This window comes from Xenopus laevis, chromosome 5S (genome assembly GCF_017654675.1).
Source record: "Xenopus laevis strain J_2021 chromosome 5S, Xenopus_laevis_v10.1, whole genome shotgun sequence".
NCBI lineage: Eukaryota > Metazoa > Chordata > Amphibia > Anura > Pipidae > Xenopus > Xenopus laevis.
In genome coordinates, this window is record NC_054380.1 from 41,395,906 (window position 1) to 41,414,336 (window position 18,431).

The following is an 18,431-nucleotide window of genomic DNA, read 5'->3' on the forward strand; positions in this document are numbered from 1 at the left end:
CTTTTGCAGTTGCTATTTTATAAAATTTATTTTATAAAATTGAAAAAAAGAGAAAAAAGAACTGACCCACATAACTGCACCTACCCATCCATAAATCCAAAACTCCTGTGAAGCAAATTAATAAAACTTAACCTTTAATAAATCGTTAAAACCAAGTCTAGAAAGCAACATTAAAAATGAGGTTGGGTATAGGAGGCTGATTGACACGGCAACAACGGGTTATGGGGGAAATATGCTAATTGCACTTGAGTCGGTTCGAGGTTGCAGTTGGAACACAAATGGTAATAATTTGGCACATAGGCCAAGTTATGCTTCTATCTGGTACAGCCAAGGATTGCCCCGCATTAAACCAACCCCTTCACCCACTTGAGGATCCCTCCCTTGTGGTATTTTGTTAGAGGAGTGAGAGCCAAGGTAGCAGCAGCACTAAGGCACTTAAATTAATTAGAAGCTCCAATGTATCAGATAGTATCCGACCCACGGATCACAAAGGCCTTTGACAAAGCCCGCAACTTGGCGGGTGAAACGCGCGTCAGGCGCATTTTTAGTTTCTGGTTAGGCAGGCGTCTGATAGGGACATAGAATTGGCTTAACTGGGTGAACGGATCGGGAGGGGACCTCTGTGGGTGAAGGGGTTGGACAATGGAATGATCTGCGGGTCTGATACTATCTGATATAATCTAGTTTCTGAAGTATTTAAGCGCCTCAGTGCTGCTGTTAACCTGGTTCTCACTCAACCAACTTAATACCACAAGGGAGGGATCCTCAAGTGGATGAAGGGGTTGGTCTGGTGTGGGGAAACCAGTGATCCGTGGGTCTGATACTATCTGATACATTGTTCCAACTGCAACCTTGAACCGACTCAAGTGCAATTAGCACATTTCCCCCATAACCCGTTGTTGCCGTGTCAATCAGCCTCCTATACCCAACCTAATTTTTAATGTTGCTTTCTAGACTTGGTTTTAACGATTTATTAAAGGTTAAGTTTTTCACAGGAGTTTTGGATTTATGGATGGGTAGGTGCAGTTATGTGGGTCAGTTCTTTTTTCTCTTTTTTTCAATTATAATTATTATTTGACCCTGCACACCATCCTCTGTGTTTGATGGGCGGTGCTCCCCAACCACTAACTCTCTATTTTATATAAAACAATTAACTTTTGTTTTCCTTTAATGTGCCAATACTACTAAGACTAAAAACACAAGCTATATCTCACTGTACATGTTGAGTGTATAGATATGAACAAATTCTGCATAGTAAGAGCTGTCTCTTGACATTGATTACAGTAGGGGATAGTTTGGAATGCTCTTTTCTGCTGAGGGAGTATTTAGTATTGCAATATAGTCTATGGGCTGATGGTAATTAGCGAGCATGTGCTATAAGGCATATCAGCAGATGAGTCTTGCATTAGTAGCATTAGAATATTGCAGTAGCATATGTGTTCTATTTATATATTCACTTGTTTAGCCTATAAGCTCACCACCTTTCATTCCACCACACAGGCACGCTGCCTAGGAGTTATCTTAGACTCACATCTGTCTTTTTCACCACACATTCAAACACTTGCAAAATCTTGCCGTATTCAACTGCGCAACATTGCTCGAATACGACCATATCTCAGTTCAGAATCAACTAAAACACTGATTCAGTCTCTCATCATCTCCCACCTTGATTACTGCAACTTACTCCTCACAGGTATTCAACAAGTCACCTTTCACAACGCCAATCTGTTCTAAACGCGGCCGCTAGACTCATTCATCTAGCTCGCCGCTCAACATCAGCTGCTCCCATATGTATGTCCCTTCACTGGCTCCCAATCTCTTCTAGAATCAAATTCAAATTACTTACACTCACATTCAAGGCCCTTAATAATGAAACCCCTCCCTATATTTCATCTCTAATCTCCAAATACACTCCTTCACAAAACCTTCGCTCTGCTTCTGATCTTCGCCTCACTTCTGCCCATTCTCGTCTACAAGACTTCTCTCGGGCTTCTGCTTTTCTCTGGAACTCTCTGCCACAAGCTGTCAGACTTTCTCCTTCTTTCCAAACTTTCAAACGCTTCTTAAAAACCCACCTGTTTAAAGAGGCTTATTCGATGTACCTTAATTAATCATTGCTGTATCAAAAATGACAAAGTGTTTATATAATCCTAATGTCTCAATTGTACCCTAACCTTTAGTTTGTAAACTCTAATCTCTAGGTCCTTCTAACCCTATTGTACTCTGTAATCCTTGTTTATTATCCACCATTTATTCCCTGTTTGCTATAACTGCAGTAAAGCTCTGTGTATCTTGACAGTGCTATATAAATTGATGATGATGATGATTTCTCTATTTTCATGAAATCACTCATTGCCACTTGTTTGTTGTCTGGTTCAGCAACTCTACATCTTGTCCTAACCCTCTATATTCATCTGGAATTATCAGGGGATGGAGGTGACCACAGCTACAGATCATTTTGTCTTCATGTCATAAAATGCTGTTCTGACACTTATTACTGTGTAGCTTATAGTAGTATCTGCATGTTTCCCTCGTTGTTCAATGTTTTGAACACAAAAATGCAGACAAAAAAAAAACAATTGCAAGTGATAGGATGAACCCTGCCCACGTGGGTTTACGATCTTTAACCTTTTGCTAAATTTCTAACTTATTTTGCTTTTCAGTGATGAAATCAAATGGTGCTCAAAATATTTCACAAACAGAATTTTGCTGAGATTAATTAGGTATTTGAGGCTTGGAACAGATTATAACATATTAACAGACTATGAGAAAATTTTTGCTACCGTATATACCCGAGTATAAGCCGAGTTTTTCAGCATCCAAAATGTGCTGAAAAAGTCTACCTCGGCTTATACTCTGGTCAGCGTCCAAAATGTGCTGAAAAAGTCTACCTCGTCTTATACTCTGGTCAGCGGTACCCGACCCAAGTAGCTCAGATTGCAGTCACTTTTAATCATTCCTATACCAACAGTACACTTGGGGAGAGACTGCAATATCCCACAATGCCCTCTGTTGGTTATATGAAAGAATAACAGTGCGCCCTCTTTTGGTTATATGAAAGAATAACAGTGACTGCAATATCACACAGCGCCATCTGTTGGTTATATGAAAGAATAACAGTGACTGCAATATCACACAGAGCCATCTGTTGGTTGTATGAAAGAATAACAGTGCGCCCTCTGTTGGTTATATGAAAGATTAAGTGACTGCAATATCACACAGCGCCCTCTGTTGGTTATATTAAAGAATAACAGTGACTGCAATATCACACAGCACCCTCTGTTGGTTATATGAAAGAACAGTGCCCCCTCTGTTGGTTATATGAAAGAATAACAGTGACTGCAATATCACACAGCGCCCTCTGTTGGTTATACGAAAGATTAATAGTGATGGCAATATCAAACAGCACCCTCTGCACATGGTAGTGGGACAGTGGGACAATGCACACAGTAATCCGTTTGGCAATTCTCTGTCACCATCAACTTTGCAAAGAAGTCCGATGGATCGCTGGGGGGTCGCTTTGGCAGAATGTGCGCTGCTGGGAGACAGGGCTGTAGTTGTGTCTAGGCTTATACTAGAGTCCATAAGTTTTCGTAGGTTAAATTAGGTACCTCGGCTTATACTCGGGTCGGCTTATACTCGAGTATATACGGTAAATAACAGTTTAAAAGACAGGGGGTCTTTTGAAGTGTTGGTATTACCAATACTTAAAAATAAATGCAAATAGCCCTTAAGATTCCAGCCATTCCATAAAAGGCCCGAAAAATGCCTGTGCATAATTTATGTATACCATTTGCAATTGTTATGTGTACTTCCTAAAATCTGAGCACTGCATTTTGTGGTAGCGTGACCAAGTAAATGTGTAGAAAATAAGGGAAATGTTACTAACCAAGAATGGTTTCTCTGCCTAAACAATTTTGCTGTCTGACCCAGGGAGCTATAGCGTTCTGGAAGGACCCCAGATAATCCATTTCGCTGGTCCAGTTCACATGTTGGAGCTCACTTTCCACAGGAAGGCTTGTGGAATGGTATTTAATGGTAGTGGAAATGTTAGGAAGGTCTCCCTGAGCAGGACACAGATCAGGAAGGTTACCTATCTGTGTTAGGAACTCCCAGAGCGGCTGGGGTGCTGCCTGCCACTGCAAGGAGCAGAGGGAAATCTGACCAGGTGATTGAAAGTCTAAACTGATTGAGGAAAGCCAGAAGGTGAAACAGGCCAGAGGCTGGTGAGCTGATTTCCCTGAAGGGGAGAGTTAGCAGGGCTTAGTGATAAGCCCAGAGTTTGAAAGCCACCCAGAATGGTGAGAACCCCAGAGAGGGGTAAAGTAGTGAATGCATGCTGTTGAAACGTTAATGAACTGTGTTCATGTTACCTTTATGTTGGAAAGAGTTTGCCAAAATAAACCTGTGTTCTTGCTCATAGACCCGGTGTCCCTGTCTTTTTGAGCCTGATCCTCGGCTCAACCTGCCTTTGATTGCTAATTCCTCCACAAATTGCATTAGCAGGCACAATTGTCACAATTTCTTAATCTTTAATTAGCGAATAGTTTCTTTCTCTTTAAACCAGTCTCCAGATTGGGGTATCTGTGGAGTATAAAAAAAAGGCACTGGTGCGTCTGTTATGTGAAGTTGGCCACTTTTGGTCATAATGTTGGGTCTCGTGCAGAAGTGATTGCTGGTGATGATTATTAATTTCTTGGGTGTTTTTCATAGTGAATTTGGCTTTACATGGTTAAGCATTTCATTCTCTTTTCTTGAGACATGTATTGTTAAGGGGGGGGGGATTGACATTTTCCTGTAGAGAGTCAACTTCTGTGGGGACTTATGACCATGAAGGGCAAGGCCAGGAGCTTTATGAGTGAATCAGCACATGGTGGAAACTGTCCCTCTGTGAATATATGTTATTTGTATATCATAGACTTATTCCAAGTATCTAGCCGGCCACAATTTAGTTTTGTACCGTTATTGAGTAATAATAAAATATTAACCTTTATTTGAACATCTTCATGTATAAGATAACTTAAAATATGTGTTGTGGGGCTGAGCAGGGGGCTGCGTCCCATGTGTTGAACCATTCGCAATTACTTGGTTACATGTCCAGTTGGACGCAGTTTAACAGAATATAACCTCTGTGCCCGAGTCTTTTCTTTCATTTGTCTGGATGTAGCGATAGCTCCAGGCTTCCCCAGTGTTAATAGGTGCACTGTATGCATTTCATCAGTAGTATCATACCTGTGAATTCACTGATATATATGCAGCCTATTGTGTCTAATTCTAAAACAACGTCATATGTTTACCAGCCAAAGCTGGGTACAGGCCCACCTTCCAATTTAACAAATGAGATTGTGCTATACCATAGTATTGGAAAACTTCTCAGCAGCATGAAAGTTGAGCAGGTCATTTTTTAATTTTTTTATTTTAATAATAAATAATAATAATAATTTATCTTAGTAATAAAAAAGGCATAATGGTTGCTTTACAGGGAAATGTACACCCCAAATATATATATATATATAGCGCCTGCATAATAATTTACCCCATTTTTAACAAAAACATAACAGTGGTATGTCTTTCATTTCCCAGGAACATCTGAGTACTGGGGTGTTTTCTGAACAAAGATTTTTAGTGAAGCAGTATTCAGTTGAAATGAAATCAAATGTGAAAAACTGTCTGTGCAAACATTTGGGTACCCTTGTAATTTTGTTAATTTGAATGCATGTAACTGCTCAAGACTGATTACTAACAACACCAAATTGGTTGGATTAGCTTGTTAAGACTTGAAATTCATAGGCAGGTGTGTCCAATTATGAGAAAATGTATTTAAGGTAGCCAATTGCAAGTTGTGCTTCTGCTTGACTCTCCTCTGAAAAGTGACAGCATGGGATCCTTAAAGCAACTCTCAAAAGATCTGAAAACAAAGATGGTTGAGTATCATGGTTTAGGGGAAGGCTACAAAAAGCTATCTCAGAGGTTTAAACTGTCCGTTTCAACTGACAGTAGTCAGGAAATGGAAAGCCACAATCCAAGTCTGGCAGGCCAAGAAAATTACAGGAGTGGCATATGCAGAGGATTGTGAGAATGGTTACAGACAACCCAAGATCACCTCCAAAGACCAGCAAGAACATCTTGCTGCAGATGGTGTATCTGTACATTGTTCTACAATTCAGCACAATTTGCACAAATAAATCTGTATGGCAGGGTGATGAGAAAGAAGCCCTTTCTGCACTCAAGCCACAAACACAGTCGCTTGTTGTATGCAAAAGCTCATTTAGACAAGTCACAGTCATTTTGGAACAAAGTGCTTTGGACTGATTTTTTTGGACTGATTTAGTTATTTGGCCATAACAAAAAGCACTTTGCAGGACAGAAGAACACCAAGAAAAACACCTGCTACCTACTGTCAAATTTGGTGGAGGTTCCATCATGCTGTGGGGCTGTGTGGCTAGTTCAGGGACTTGGGGCCCTTGTTAAAGTCGAGGGTCAGGGGGGTGTGGTTATGACGCGGATCTGAGCAGTCGCATCCTCTCAGGGCTCCGCACCCAGTCATCCCCATGAGCAATATTTAGCACTTACCCAAGCAAATAAAACACTCGCAAGTGACGGCAAAGACCTCCGGAATATGACTAGAGGAGGTAGACCTAAAAGACAGGCTGCAAAAAGTAAGTAATCTCCTCCTCAGTCTTCTACACCACACGCGGCACCAAAATCCAAAATGGCTGCCAGCACGAAAACTCCATCTCGGGCCTCCCCGCAAACGGACAGAGATTCCGAGAAAGGGGACTCGGACATTGAGCCTACGCCCACTTACTCGGGTGACGCAGTGCTAATTACCCGTTTTAAACAGCTTTTGCAAGCGGAGCTGACGGCGGTAGCAACACGGATAACAGATCACGTGACGCAAGAGCTACGCGACCTGGGAAATCGTACAGAAGCGGTGGAGGACAAAGTGGACGAAGTATTGAGTAGGGTTAACTCTCACGACCAACTGATTGCTGACCTACGAAAGCAACTCACAGAGCTGCAGGACAGAATGGAGGACTCGGAGAACCGGTCACGTCGCAACAACATACGAATTCTGGGCCTACCCGACGCTGTACAGGACCTACACTCTGAGATCCCACAGTTGCTGCTGGAACTCGTGCCGGAGTTGACCCTTGACCAGCTGCTTTTGGACAGAGTCCATAGGGCCCTAGGGCCTAAGATACAGGGTGCTCCTCCAAAAGATGTTATAGCGAGGGTCCATTATTTTACCTCCAAGGAAGCAATCATGACCGCCTCCAGGTCTGCACCTGCCTTAGAGTACAAAGGCCATAAGTACTCCATCTACGCGGATCTCGCATCTACAACCATACAACGCCGGAAACTAATGAAACCAGTGACCACCATACTGCTTTCTCACCGGATCCGGTACCGATGGGGTTACCCTTTCAAATTAACCTTCTCTCACCACAACCACCAATACTCCATCCTCAATCCACAAGACGGCCTAGAGCTACTGACCCGCCTTAAGCTATCTGGAACATCACCCACCTCTTCAATACCTCCGTCTCCTCCAAAGGGCAATGATAACCGTCCCATTTCGCCTTTATGGCACAACAACCTACAACGTGATGGCTGACTATTCTCAACTCTGGGTAACTATTTTTCTCGTTATAATTGGGCATTCACCGGCTGGTAATTCCCCCCCCCCCGACCCGAAGGCCTTTGCTATCCCACGTGGACGATAGCTGGACCTCGCTTATGTTGGATTATACTCCACAAATTTTTTCTATAAGAGTTCATATGCTTATTGTTTTATGTTCACTGTTTAATGTTCTCTTTTCCTTCTTTATTGTTTTGAACAACTGTCATATCCATGTAGAGGTATTAAGGTCAACAATCTGCAGCTTACTGAATACTTCCTGTTTCGTGACTAATGTGCATCCCACTGCTTTCGAACCACTTCACTATTGCCCGCAACCCATGCGTGTAATGATGCACTTTATCATTAGATTTTTTTCCTGGAATGCATGATGGCTTTACTTTGTGTAACACATAAGGCTCAGGGCCTCAACTCTCCCTCGAAACGGTCTATGGCCTTCCGTCACTACAACCAGCTGGGAGCTGACGTGGTGTTTCTGCAAGAGACCCACTTCTCTAAAACCTCAACGCCAAGTATTTCCATCATGCATACCGAAATGTTTACCTGGCTTCCTCTACTAAAAAACACAGAGGGGTTGCCATTTGCATCCACAAGAGGGTAAATTTCCAATTACAAGATTCCAAACTTGATCCTGAAGGCCGTTTTTTGATACTAAACGGGCTCTTACAAGACTCACTTGTCACGCTAGCGGTAGTTTATGGACCAAATGATAATCAACCTACCTTCTATAAATCATTTTTTACGTTGCTAGACGAATGCAGAAGGGGTCCCACTGTAATAGGGGGGACTTCAATGAAGTCCTTAATCCCCATACAGATAGACAAACCCATGCACAAAGATCCCAAAACAAAAGAGCGCATGGTTCCCATTATTTTGCCAAACTGTTGAATGAACATAGGTATGTTGACGTTTGGAGAGATTGCAACCCTCAACAAAAAGATTTCACTTTCTTCTCCTCCCCTCACAACTCCTTTTCCAGAATTGATATGGTCCTTATACAACAACACCTAACTCCTTTGATCATACACTCACAGATACGCTCCTGTTCCTGGTCTGACCATTCATTGGTAATAGTTTGCTTATCTAACTTGATCAACAAACCACAGTCCTACACTTGGAGAGTAGATGACCACTTGCTTTCGGACCCCCAAATAACTGACACTATAAAACAAGAACTGAAACATTATTTTATAACTAATGCTACTCCAGATATATCTAGCCCCATCTTATGGTCAGCACATAAGGCATTTGTTAGGGGGGTACTTATACAGCTTAAAGCTAGACAAACGAAAATAAAAAAAGAAGCTATCAATAACCTCACCACTGAATTACAAAATAAAGAGGACCTTCTTAAACTGCATCCTAGGGATCCTCCGCTCAAAAGACAGATAGCCCAACTCCGTACTCAAATAAATTTACTATTAACGGAGCAGGAGGTCAAGCAACTACAGTGGGCAAAACAAAAATTTTTCCACAAGGCGAACAAAGCAGACACCATGTTGGCCCGTCGCCTTTCTAATAAATCCATGCACTTTCCATTTACCCAAATCAAGACCAAAAATGGCCAGTTAACCGCAAATCCTCTCAAAATAGTCCAGGAATTTGCCTCCTATTACCGAACCCTTTACAAGAACCAAGGTTCAGTTGAGGAACGGAAAATCGATGATTTTCTGGGTAAGCATAACTTACCACACCTGTCAGAACTACAGATTGAGAGCCTAGCAGCTCCCATAGACCCCCTGGAATTACAACAGGCTATCAAATCCCTAAAAATTAAGAAAACTCCTGGTCCTGATGGCTTGTCTGGGAAATACTACAAAACATTCGCCCCTCTGTTATCACCTTGGTTGCAAAGTCTCTTTAATGACATTCTACAAGGCAAACACAAATTCCACCCTGAAACCCTCACCTCCCGTATAGCAGTGATCCCTAAACCAGAAAAGGATCATACCAATTGTAAAAACTTCCGCCCAATATCTATACTGAATCTAGATATAAAATTATTAGCAAAAATCATGGCTTCTAGACTGAACCTTATATTAGGTTCCTTGATTCACAGGGACCAATCTGGCTTTATCCCTGGCCGGCAAGTCTCGGATAACATACGCAGAATTGTCAATCTACTGCATCTTGCGAAGATAGGAAATTTTCCCTCTATGCTTCTCTCCTTAGATCTAGAGAAAGCGTTCGACACTGTGTCATGGGTATACCTACACAAAACTTTGGCTAGCAGTGGTTTTCCAACTCCTTTCCTTAATTATTAAGGCACTTTATACCCACCCCACAGCAACCGTACATCACATGGGTTTCAGCTCTCCTACGTTTTCGATTGAGCGGGGCACACGACAGGGGTGCCCATTGTCCCCCCTGCTGTTTGCCCTGGCCATCGAACCCCTCGCTATAGCAATTCGGGCTCAGACCAAAATAACGGGCATCAAGGTGGGTAAAGTGGATTACAAATGTGTCCTGTATGCTGACGATATTATGCTCACGATTTCGAATCCTATGTCATCCCTTCCATTCCTCTACAATGAACTTCAACTTTTTGGAACTATATCCGGTCTCCACATCAATGCGACCAAAACTGAAGCTCTCAACATTACTATCCCCCACCATGCAGCCAAACTCTTGGAACTTAATTTTCAACTGCAATGCCAGACAAATAGCATAAAGTATCTAGGGGTTCACATCCACAAGGATTACAAAGCTCTTGCACCGAGCAATTACAACAAAACATCCCAGAGGATTTTAAAAATGATTACCTCTTGGAGCAACCTGGTTAGGACGGATTTCAGCTATTAAAATGTCAGCTTTACCCCACCTACTGTACCTTTTTAGATCTCTCCTCCTACTGGAATGTTAATTTCCCTCCAAAGAGCTATCAATACTTTTGTTTGGGACCGGAAAAAAGCTCGCATAAACTTTCTCACAGCGACTAGGCACAGGAGCAAAGGTGGCCTGGGGATTCCCAACCTGAAAAATTATTTTCATGCAGCTCAATTAAGTTTAATGATTGATTGGCATCGCTCGACTGATATCCCTCTATGGGTTCATATCGAACAGGAGACACTTAGAGAGGGCTCCATCAAAAACCTCCTATGGACCAATGCGCAGATCAGGAAAAATGGCGCTAACCTATAATCTTACACTCACTACAGATCTGGAAGAAGGTACTCTCAGCCCGAGGCCTCCTTTCCCCGCATACTCCAGTAGTGCAGTTCGAAGCGAACACTGACTTTCCTCCAGGGTCCCAAACGGGTTCTTATCTTTGGTGGTCAGAGCATAATCTCCTTTCAATACACTCACTGACTAAAACTGGGGAACTACTAACATGGCAACAACTACATGACAAATACGATATCCCACGAAGTGAATTTCTGCACTTCCACCAAATCAGACATTACATAAGATCCATATGGAAGGAGAAAAAGTTCCCGACTCCAACTTTATATGAAAGAATGTGTTTGCAGGACTTCCCTCAAAAACGTTCCATCTCTATCATATATGATCTTTTAAACCATCCTACCCCCTTGAAACAACTCGGGTTTATAGCTGCCTGGGAAAAAGACCTGCCGCTTTGTATGGAGGAAGACCAATGGCTAGACATAATCAGGGATACCACACATTGTTCTATCAACATAGCTATTCAGGAAACCTCTCAAAAAATACTGCACCAATGGTACCTCGTACCAACCAAATTAGCGAAATGGTATCCAACTAGCTCCCCCTTATGCTTCCGAAACTGTGGTCAACAAGGTAACTTTATGCATACTTGGTGGGAATGCCCCAAAGTTGCCAGATTTTGGATTCGCATATACACTTTTTAATAACCAACGTTACTGGTCTGTCGCTCAGGAAAAACCCGGCGGAGGCCCTGATCCACAAGAGGATCCCTGGCGGCAATAAACACATTTGGAAATTGATCACCCACATCTTTTCAGCCTCAAAACAGGTTATAGCGTCCTCCTGGAAATCTTCGACTCTGGACTTCCACATGGTTAAAACCAAATTGGATAACATGCTCCTCTTAGAAAAGATGACCAGCTTACGTACCGCCTCCCAGAAACAATTCTACAAAGTCTGGACACCGTGGATGGCGTACCGGAACATATTACCTGCTTAAAGGCCCAACTTTCCTTCAACCCACACCGGAAGGGATGGCATAATCTCTATTTTAATGTAATCTTATCCTTCTTATTGCCACCTCTTACCCGCCTTGATGTTTAAATTGCTATGTCCTCTACCCTCTCAATGATATGACAACCAATATGACAGTACTCAAAAGGTTTGATTCATAACTGTTTATTGTTGTTTATTGTACGGTTCAGATGACAAAGTGAAAGTTTTATGTGTCTAAACATTTCTGTAGGCTGGGACACTCCCAGTGACTACAATTCTAGAACCATGTTTGTGTACAATTCTTTTCTTTGTCTTTTTTTTTGCCTGCAAATAAAAATAAATATAAATTAAAAAAAAAAAAAAGTCGAGGGTCAGATGAATTCATCTCAATATCTGTTGATCCAATAAACGTTATGTCGCTGCTGAAATACTACTGTTTCCATGAGGCATGTTATATATTAAAAGGAAGTTGCTACTTTGAAAGCTCAGCCAATGATAAACAAAACTCCAAAGAATCACGAGGGGTTCCCAAACTGAATTGAATTTAAAATTAATTTTACTGGTTAGAGAGAGATATTTACCAATCTCAGGCTGACAGTGTAGTGTAACCCCATGTTCATCTTGTTCTATTAAGTAGAAGAATCAAGTACCTTATCCTATTGGGTGGTGGACACATTATTTAGAAAGCAGAGTGACTTTAGGTCCTAGAATACAGTACATCACTTCACAATAGAACAGGGTAAAGGAGTGTTTGAATCACCCTTTGAGCCTAAGGGAGAAGGGAGACGGTTTCCTTCAGCACAAGCAGAATTTCATTCAATCTGTGGAAACAATATATGTGTGTTTTAAAAAACAAAAACTATATAAATATATACATCTGTGGAAGTATAAATAAATATAAATATTGCCCAAATCAGAAAATATATTTTATAAATTACTATGATTGATCTCTTTCTGTATGCAACAGACTTCATGGGCATGAAAATTGTAGGCGAGTTGCTGCGTATGTCTGGAGCATTTTATATGAGAAGAACTTTTCGAGGGAACCAACTGTATTGGGCAGTCTTTGCAGAATATGTAAAGACTGTACTGCGGGTAAGTAGACTAGGAAAGTATTGAAAGCCTCTGCTTTATAAGCTGTAACCTTTGTTCTTCAGCTTCCTGGGACCATTCCACCATAAACTGAAGAACTAGCGATGTACCGAATGCATCATTTTTGGTTTCTTCCATTTACTGAAAACAAATATAATGTCTAATTTACACATGTATAATATAATGGATATATTTTGATATGTATTAAAAACCTCAAAAATGTCCAGAATCTGAAAAAGTGTGTTTCCAGGAGTTATCCAGTGCTTTTAAGTGACGAGTTCTAGAGTTCAGATATAATTTGCCTGAGGATTAAGGATTCGGCTTAATCTAAATTAATTAATCTAAATGCTGGAATTCCTCAGGATCCCTAAAATAAATCCCACATATATTGCCTTAACAACAACCTTATTTCTATAATTAATGCACTTTTTTAGTTGTGGAAAACTTTCAGATTAACCTCAAAAGAGACAGTTTTGTATATTTTAATAGTCCCGTGTGCCATTGTTTTAAGAGCGAAACCTTGAGGTTGACTGCTGTCTGGCATTGCATTTTGACTGCTTCCTTGTGCTGTTCAATGAAATCCCCTGGTAATGCCTGGTTTGATTTTAAACTAGAATGTGTTCTAGTGAACATACTTTTTCTTTGTGTAAGCTATATAGTATATATAGGTTTATTGCATTTAACTCCTCCTTGCATGAAGCTTGTGTCTTATTATTTGATATCCATCAGTCTGTCTCGTTTCACAAACATATATTTAAAATAAAAATTCACTTTATACATGGTTATATGCCACTGTTTGATCACATAATGAAGCATTAACATACTTTCTATTAGCAGTGTTTGTCTGCTTCACTCTTTAACAATAAATCTATCCTTACAGAATGGATATGCTCCAGTGGAATTCTTTGTTGAAGGTCAGAGGAGCAGAACATGCAAGACATTAAGTCCAAAGTTTGGTACGTAGTGTATTATTTTCTAAAAGGCCTGACCTTATTAAATAATGATCCATGACACACTAGACCTTTAATGCTCCCAGCATACAAGAAAAAGCTGAAAACTTTTTAGTGTGAATTATACAAGCTTGTCTATTTTCCATACTGTTTCGGTAGGTAGGAGATTTTCAAATCACCAGATTAGCAGTTTATCCTGCACTACAGCGTTTGGGTTTTTGTACCCCTGTAGGGAGTGAACATTCAAAGCTGAAGCATTCAAAATGGAGGCAAAATTTGCCACCTGCTTGTGTATTTTGACTGGAATATTAATTTGCCTGATCTGACAGTGCCATATATCTAAACCAATCCTGGCTTACTTAAAGGGGTTGTTCTGATCTGACAGTGCCATATATCTAAACCAATCCTGGCTTACTTAAAGGGGTTGTTCACCTTTAAATGAACTTTTAGTATGATGTAGAGGGTGATGTTCTGAGACCATTTGCATTTGGTTTTCATTTTTTATTATTTGTATTTTTTGAGTTATTTAGATTTTTATTCAAAAAATTCAATGGGAGTCAGTGACCCCCATTTGAGAGCTGGAAGAAGAAAGCAAATCATTTAAAAACTAGAAAAAATGAAGACCAGTTAAAAAGTTGCTTAGAATTAGCCATTCTATAACAAACTAAAAGTTAACTAAAATCGGTTGTACAGGCTAATACATTATGTATTAGCAAGTATTGGCTTTTTAGCAAGTGAGGGAATACAGGGTTATGGAAGATCGCTCATAGTACAAGTTGATCCAGGAACTAGTCCGATTGCCATTTTGGAGTCAGGAAGGAATTTTTTCCTCCTCTGAGGCAAAATGGAGAGGCTTCAGATGGGTTTTTTGCCTTCCTCTGGATCAACTGGCAGGCAGGTTAAAAAAGTTAAAAGGTTGAGCTTGATGGACGTGTGTCTTTTTTACAACTGAACTTACTATGTTACTATGTTTTGTGCACAAGCTGGTAGGAGGCCTCATTTGACACACTCTCATTGGCAAGCTGTTTTTACCACTGAATTAGAAAAGGTTTTACTCAGGATTGCATGTCATTCTAGCTTCCTTGCTGATGGTTTTTTTTTTTTTATTTGTGTTGAAAATGAAAATATTCCCTTTAAGCACTTAAAAAGAAAGAATGCTGGAGCAGGTCTCAAATCATTAAGTGATAGTATGTTTTCTTTTAAGTGGGCTTATTATATGTTTTTTATTGTTTATATTATATGTTTTTTGCCCATTCATTTGCATTAGGTCTATTAAATGTTGCCATGGAGCCATTTTTCAAAGGTGAAGTGTTTGACACATACATCGTTCCAATCAGTATTAATTATGAAAGGGTACTGGAAGAATCTCTTTACGCATATGAACTTCTCGGTGTGCCCAAACCCAAAGAGTCTACATCCGTAAGGCCTACTTAACTTTTGCACATCTCCACTCTCTACTAAAATTGCAACAGGCATAAAGCCCTAATGTTTTCTTTACATTCTGCTTGCAGGGACTGATAAAAGCAAGAAGAATTCTTAATGAAAACTTTGGAAGCATCCATGTTTACTTTGGACAGCCTTTATCATTAAGATCTCTGGCTTCTGGGATAATAAACCGCACCCAATATAATTTAAAGCCCAGGTAACTATCACCATGATTCATGCATCACAAAGCTTTTATTTACATTCTAATAATCCAGTTGATAAAAGTCTCTCTTAATGTGATCTACCTGAGAGTCCCACCACTTATTTCTTTTTGTATTTATCCTACCCGATTTTATTATCCATTTGTTCAGTATTTCCTCAGATGTTTACAGTTGCGTGCAATGTCTTCTAGGCGAAGTCTACCAAGTTTCCTTTTCTCTACGGTTTTGTTATTGAGACCTTAGTAAGCCTGGGGTGTCCCACCTAAGCAGAGCATTGGTACAGCAAGAGTTGCCGACTCTAGAGCCTCTTCCCCCTTTCTTATGCTCTTGTCTTAGTCCCCTATTGATTTTTGTGGGTGAAGGGGGTAAATATCCATCCAGTAGCCCCAGATGTTATGGAATTTGGTAGGGACCTCCCCTTTTAGTTGTTTAATGTTGCAGGTGTCCTACATTACCTGTTTCCAAGTGGAAAAGGTGGGGGAGTGACGTTTCTCCAGTTTTGGGTAATTTACATCTTAGCTAGCAATAATGCCTCAAACAGAAAGAGTGACTGGTATTGGTTCGGCTTAAAGTGAACCTGTCATCCAGACATAAAAATCTGTGTAATAAAAGTCCTTTTCAAATTAAACATTAAATCAAATTTCTATTTTTTATTTAAGCATTCATAGCTGTTGTAAGCTCATTTAAAAATCTCCGCTGTCAATCAAATATTGTCTGCCCCTCCTCTATGCCATGGGCATAGAGGCGGGGCAGACAATTACTTTCACTTTCCATTCAGCACTTCCTAGATGTCACTGCTCTCCACACATTCCCCCGTTCTCTTTACCATTTAAGTGTGCAAAAAAACAAAATCCCATTTTTACTTTCTTTAATGAAAAAGAAACATATCTCCAATACACTTAAATTAAAAAATGTGTACCGTTTTTATAAAACTGACTGTATGCAGTGAAATTCTCCCTTCATTAACTGCTGTGTATAGGACTTGTCAGATCGTCTCTGACTGCTCTGCAGGGAAAAAATCTTAATTTTGAACAGCAGGGGGAGCCCCCGCCTTTCTTGCAAGCCATGCAGAACTCAAGCAGTTTTGTTGTTTCCCTTTAGAGCAGTCGGCGACTGTGTAGAGATTTGTATTGGATTTTATTTTTACATCCCCATTACTGTTTCCAACTTCATCTGCAGGGACAAAGATCATGGAGCCAGATTTAAACAGATAAACTAAGATTCTATTTGGAGAATTATTTTTCTGCAGCCACTGGTTCTGCAAAGTTGGAGAAAGTTTGTATTAAACAATACAAAAAGTATAAAATCCACATTAGATTACATGACAACACAGGACCAAGTGCAGTCTGCCTATTCTGATTATTAATCAGTCTTACTGTATCGGCTTCTGGCAGATATTATTTGACTTGTGCTGTTTTGATAATTTATGACAATCCCTAAGCAGCTCAGACCACACTGAGCATGAGCATGTCTTGGTCTTGCAAAGGTGTTTAACAAAGTTACAAAATAGTGACCCACTTTGGCCAACTTTGAAAGCATAAATCATTTGTTTGATTAGGGTTGTGGTGCAGTAAGTTTATGTTTAGTATACACAATACAGCATTTATAGCCTTATTCTATTTTAGACTTTACTTCCCCTTTAAGTTCTTGCATGATGGCCAAAATACATGTTTTGGGTGTTCTAGGAATTGTAACCTGTAGTACTGCTTCCAGGCTATCTAAGATTTTCCTCCAGTATGAGGTGCTTTTATTGCAGCTCCACAACAAATGCACATCTGGTGCAGACATCCGGGTTGTTGGCATTAATGTAGTGGAGTCTGACAGGGGTGCAGTAAGCCCTATGGAGAATGTACAATTGAATTAGGCGTAACCTGTAGTTGGGGGATACCAATTGAGGGGATTATATTTTCACATATTTGCTGTCGTTAATACTCAGAGAAAACCCAGTTTGAAAAGTAATTATTCTAAAATTTAAGGTGAACACATATTTCCTGTTCTCAATATTCTTGTACGGCTAGGGCCAGACAGGGCCGCAATCAGCCTGCTGAATCAGCAGGCCGATTACAGTCCGCACCAGCTAGCAGTATCCTCTTCTTGTTTTGTATCTGGAAGGCTTGTGTTGGCTCTGGCATGAAAACACTTGGCAGATGTGGATTTTAGCAGGCTGATTTCAGGCCGGTCTGGCCCTAGCCTAAGAATTGCTAAATGCATAACAGACTAGTGTTTTCTACATTTTTAACTATGTTATGAGCAATGGGGGGACCCAGAACTAATGTGACTAATGGACCTCAACCTGTTTGAAGACCTGTTTTACTGACTGCATTTATTATTTCTGTTAAATTTTGTTTAGAATCTGTAATGCACAGTTAAGGACACTGCAAGACAAATAAAAATATATATATATATATTGGGTGGGAATATAATCCTATGCTTACCTGTGTTTCAGACACCTTCCCCAGCGACCACCTGAAGATGTGCAATCATTTGTCCGTGATGTGGCTTATAAAGTAGAACTTACCCAGATTGCAAATATGGTTCTTAGCCCTGGAGTCTTGATAGCTACCGTTTTGCTACAGAATTTACCAGAGATGGAATTTAACATCTTAGTTGAAAAGACTGTTTGGCTGAAAGATTTAATAGAGAGCTTTGGAGGGTTCCTGGAATGGCCTGGTACGAAAACCATATTTATATTTCAATATTAATCTCAATGTTACGCTGGGTCATTTTTTTTGCAGAAAGAACTATTCAAAGCATCCATTGTGGTAAGTGTTAAATAATTTAAACCTCTTATTTACTGTCTGTTCTTGTGCTGCTCGTGGAGCAGATTTTCTTAGTTTCTTCTGTTATAGCACATGATCAATATTTGTTACTGCTGTCCTTGTGGGGAGAACCCTGGTAATTAAAATCATTTATAAACACTGGGCAATAACCCATGGCAACCAATCAGTGATTAGCTTTTTCAGCCAGCTGCAGGTTGAGCAT

The 18,431-nt window shown here is 40.4% G+C and overlaps 1 protein-coding gene across 2 annotated transcripts in view; it reads left to right on the plus strand.

The window, feature by feature from the left end:
* gnpat.S (glyceronephosphate O-acyltransferase S homeolog) overlaps positions 1-18,431 on the plus strand; it is a 50,802-nt gene that overhangs the window by 22,405 nt on the left and 9,966 nt on the right. For both annotated transcript variants that reach the window (XM_018265232.2, XM_018265233.2), the window contains exons 5-9: positions 12,729-12,856; positions 13,734-13,809; positions 15,071-15,222; positions 15,315-15,445; positions 17,896-18,119. In XM_018265232.2, coding sequence (XP_018120721.1) covers positions 12,729-12,856; positions 13,734-13,809; positions 15,071-15,222; positions 15,315-15,445; positions 17,896-18,119 — 711 coding nt within the window. The remainder of the gene's footprint in view (positions 1-12,728; positions 12,857-13,733; positions 13,810-15,070; positions 15,223-15,314; positions 15,446-17,895; positions 18,120-18,431) is intronic.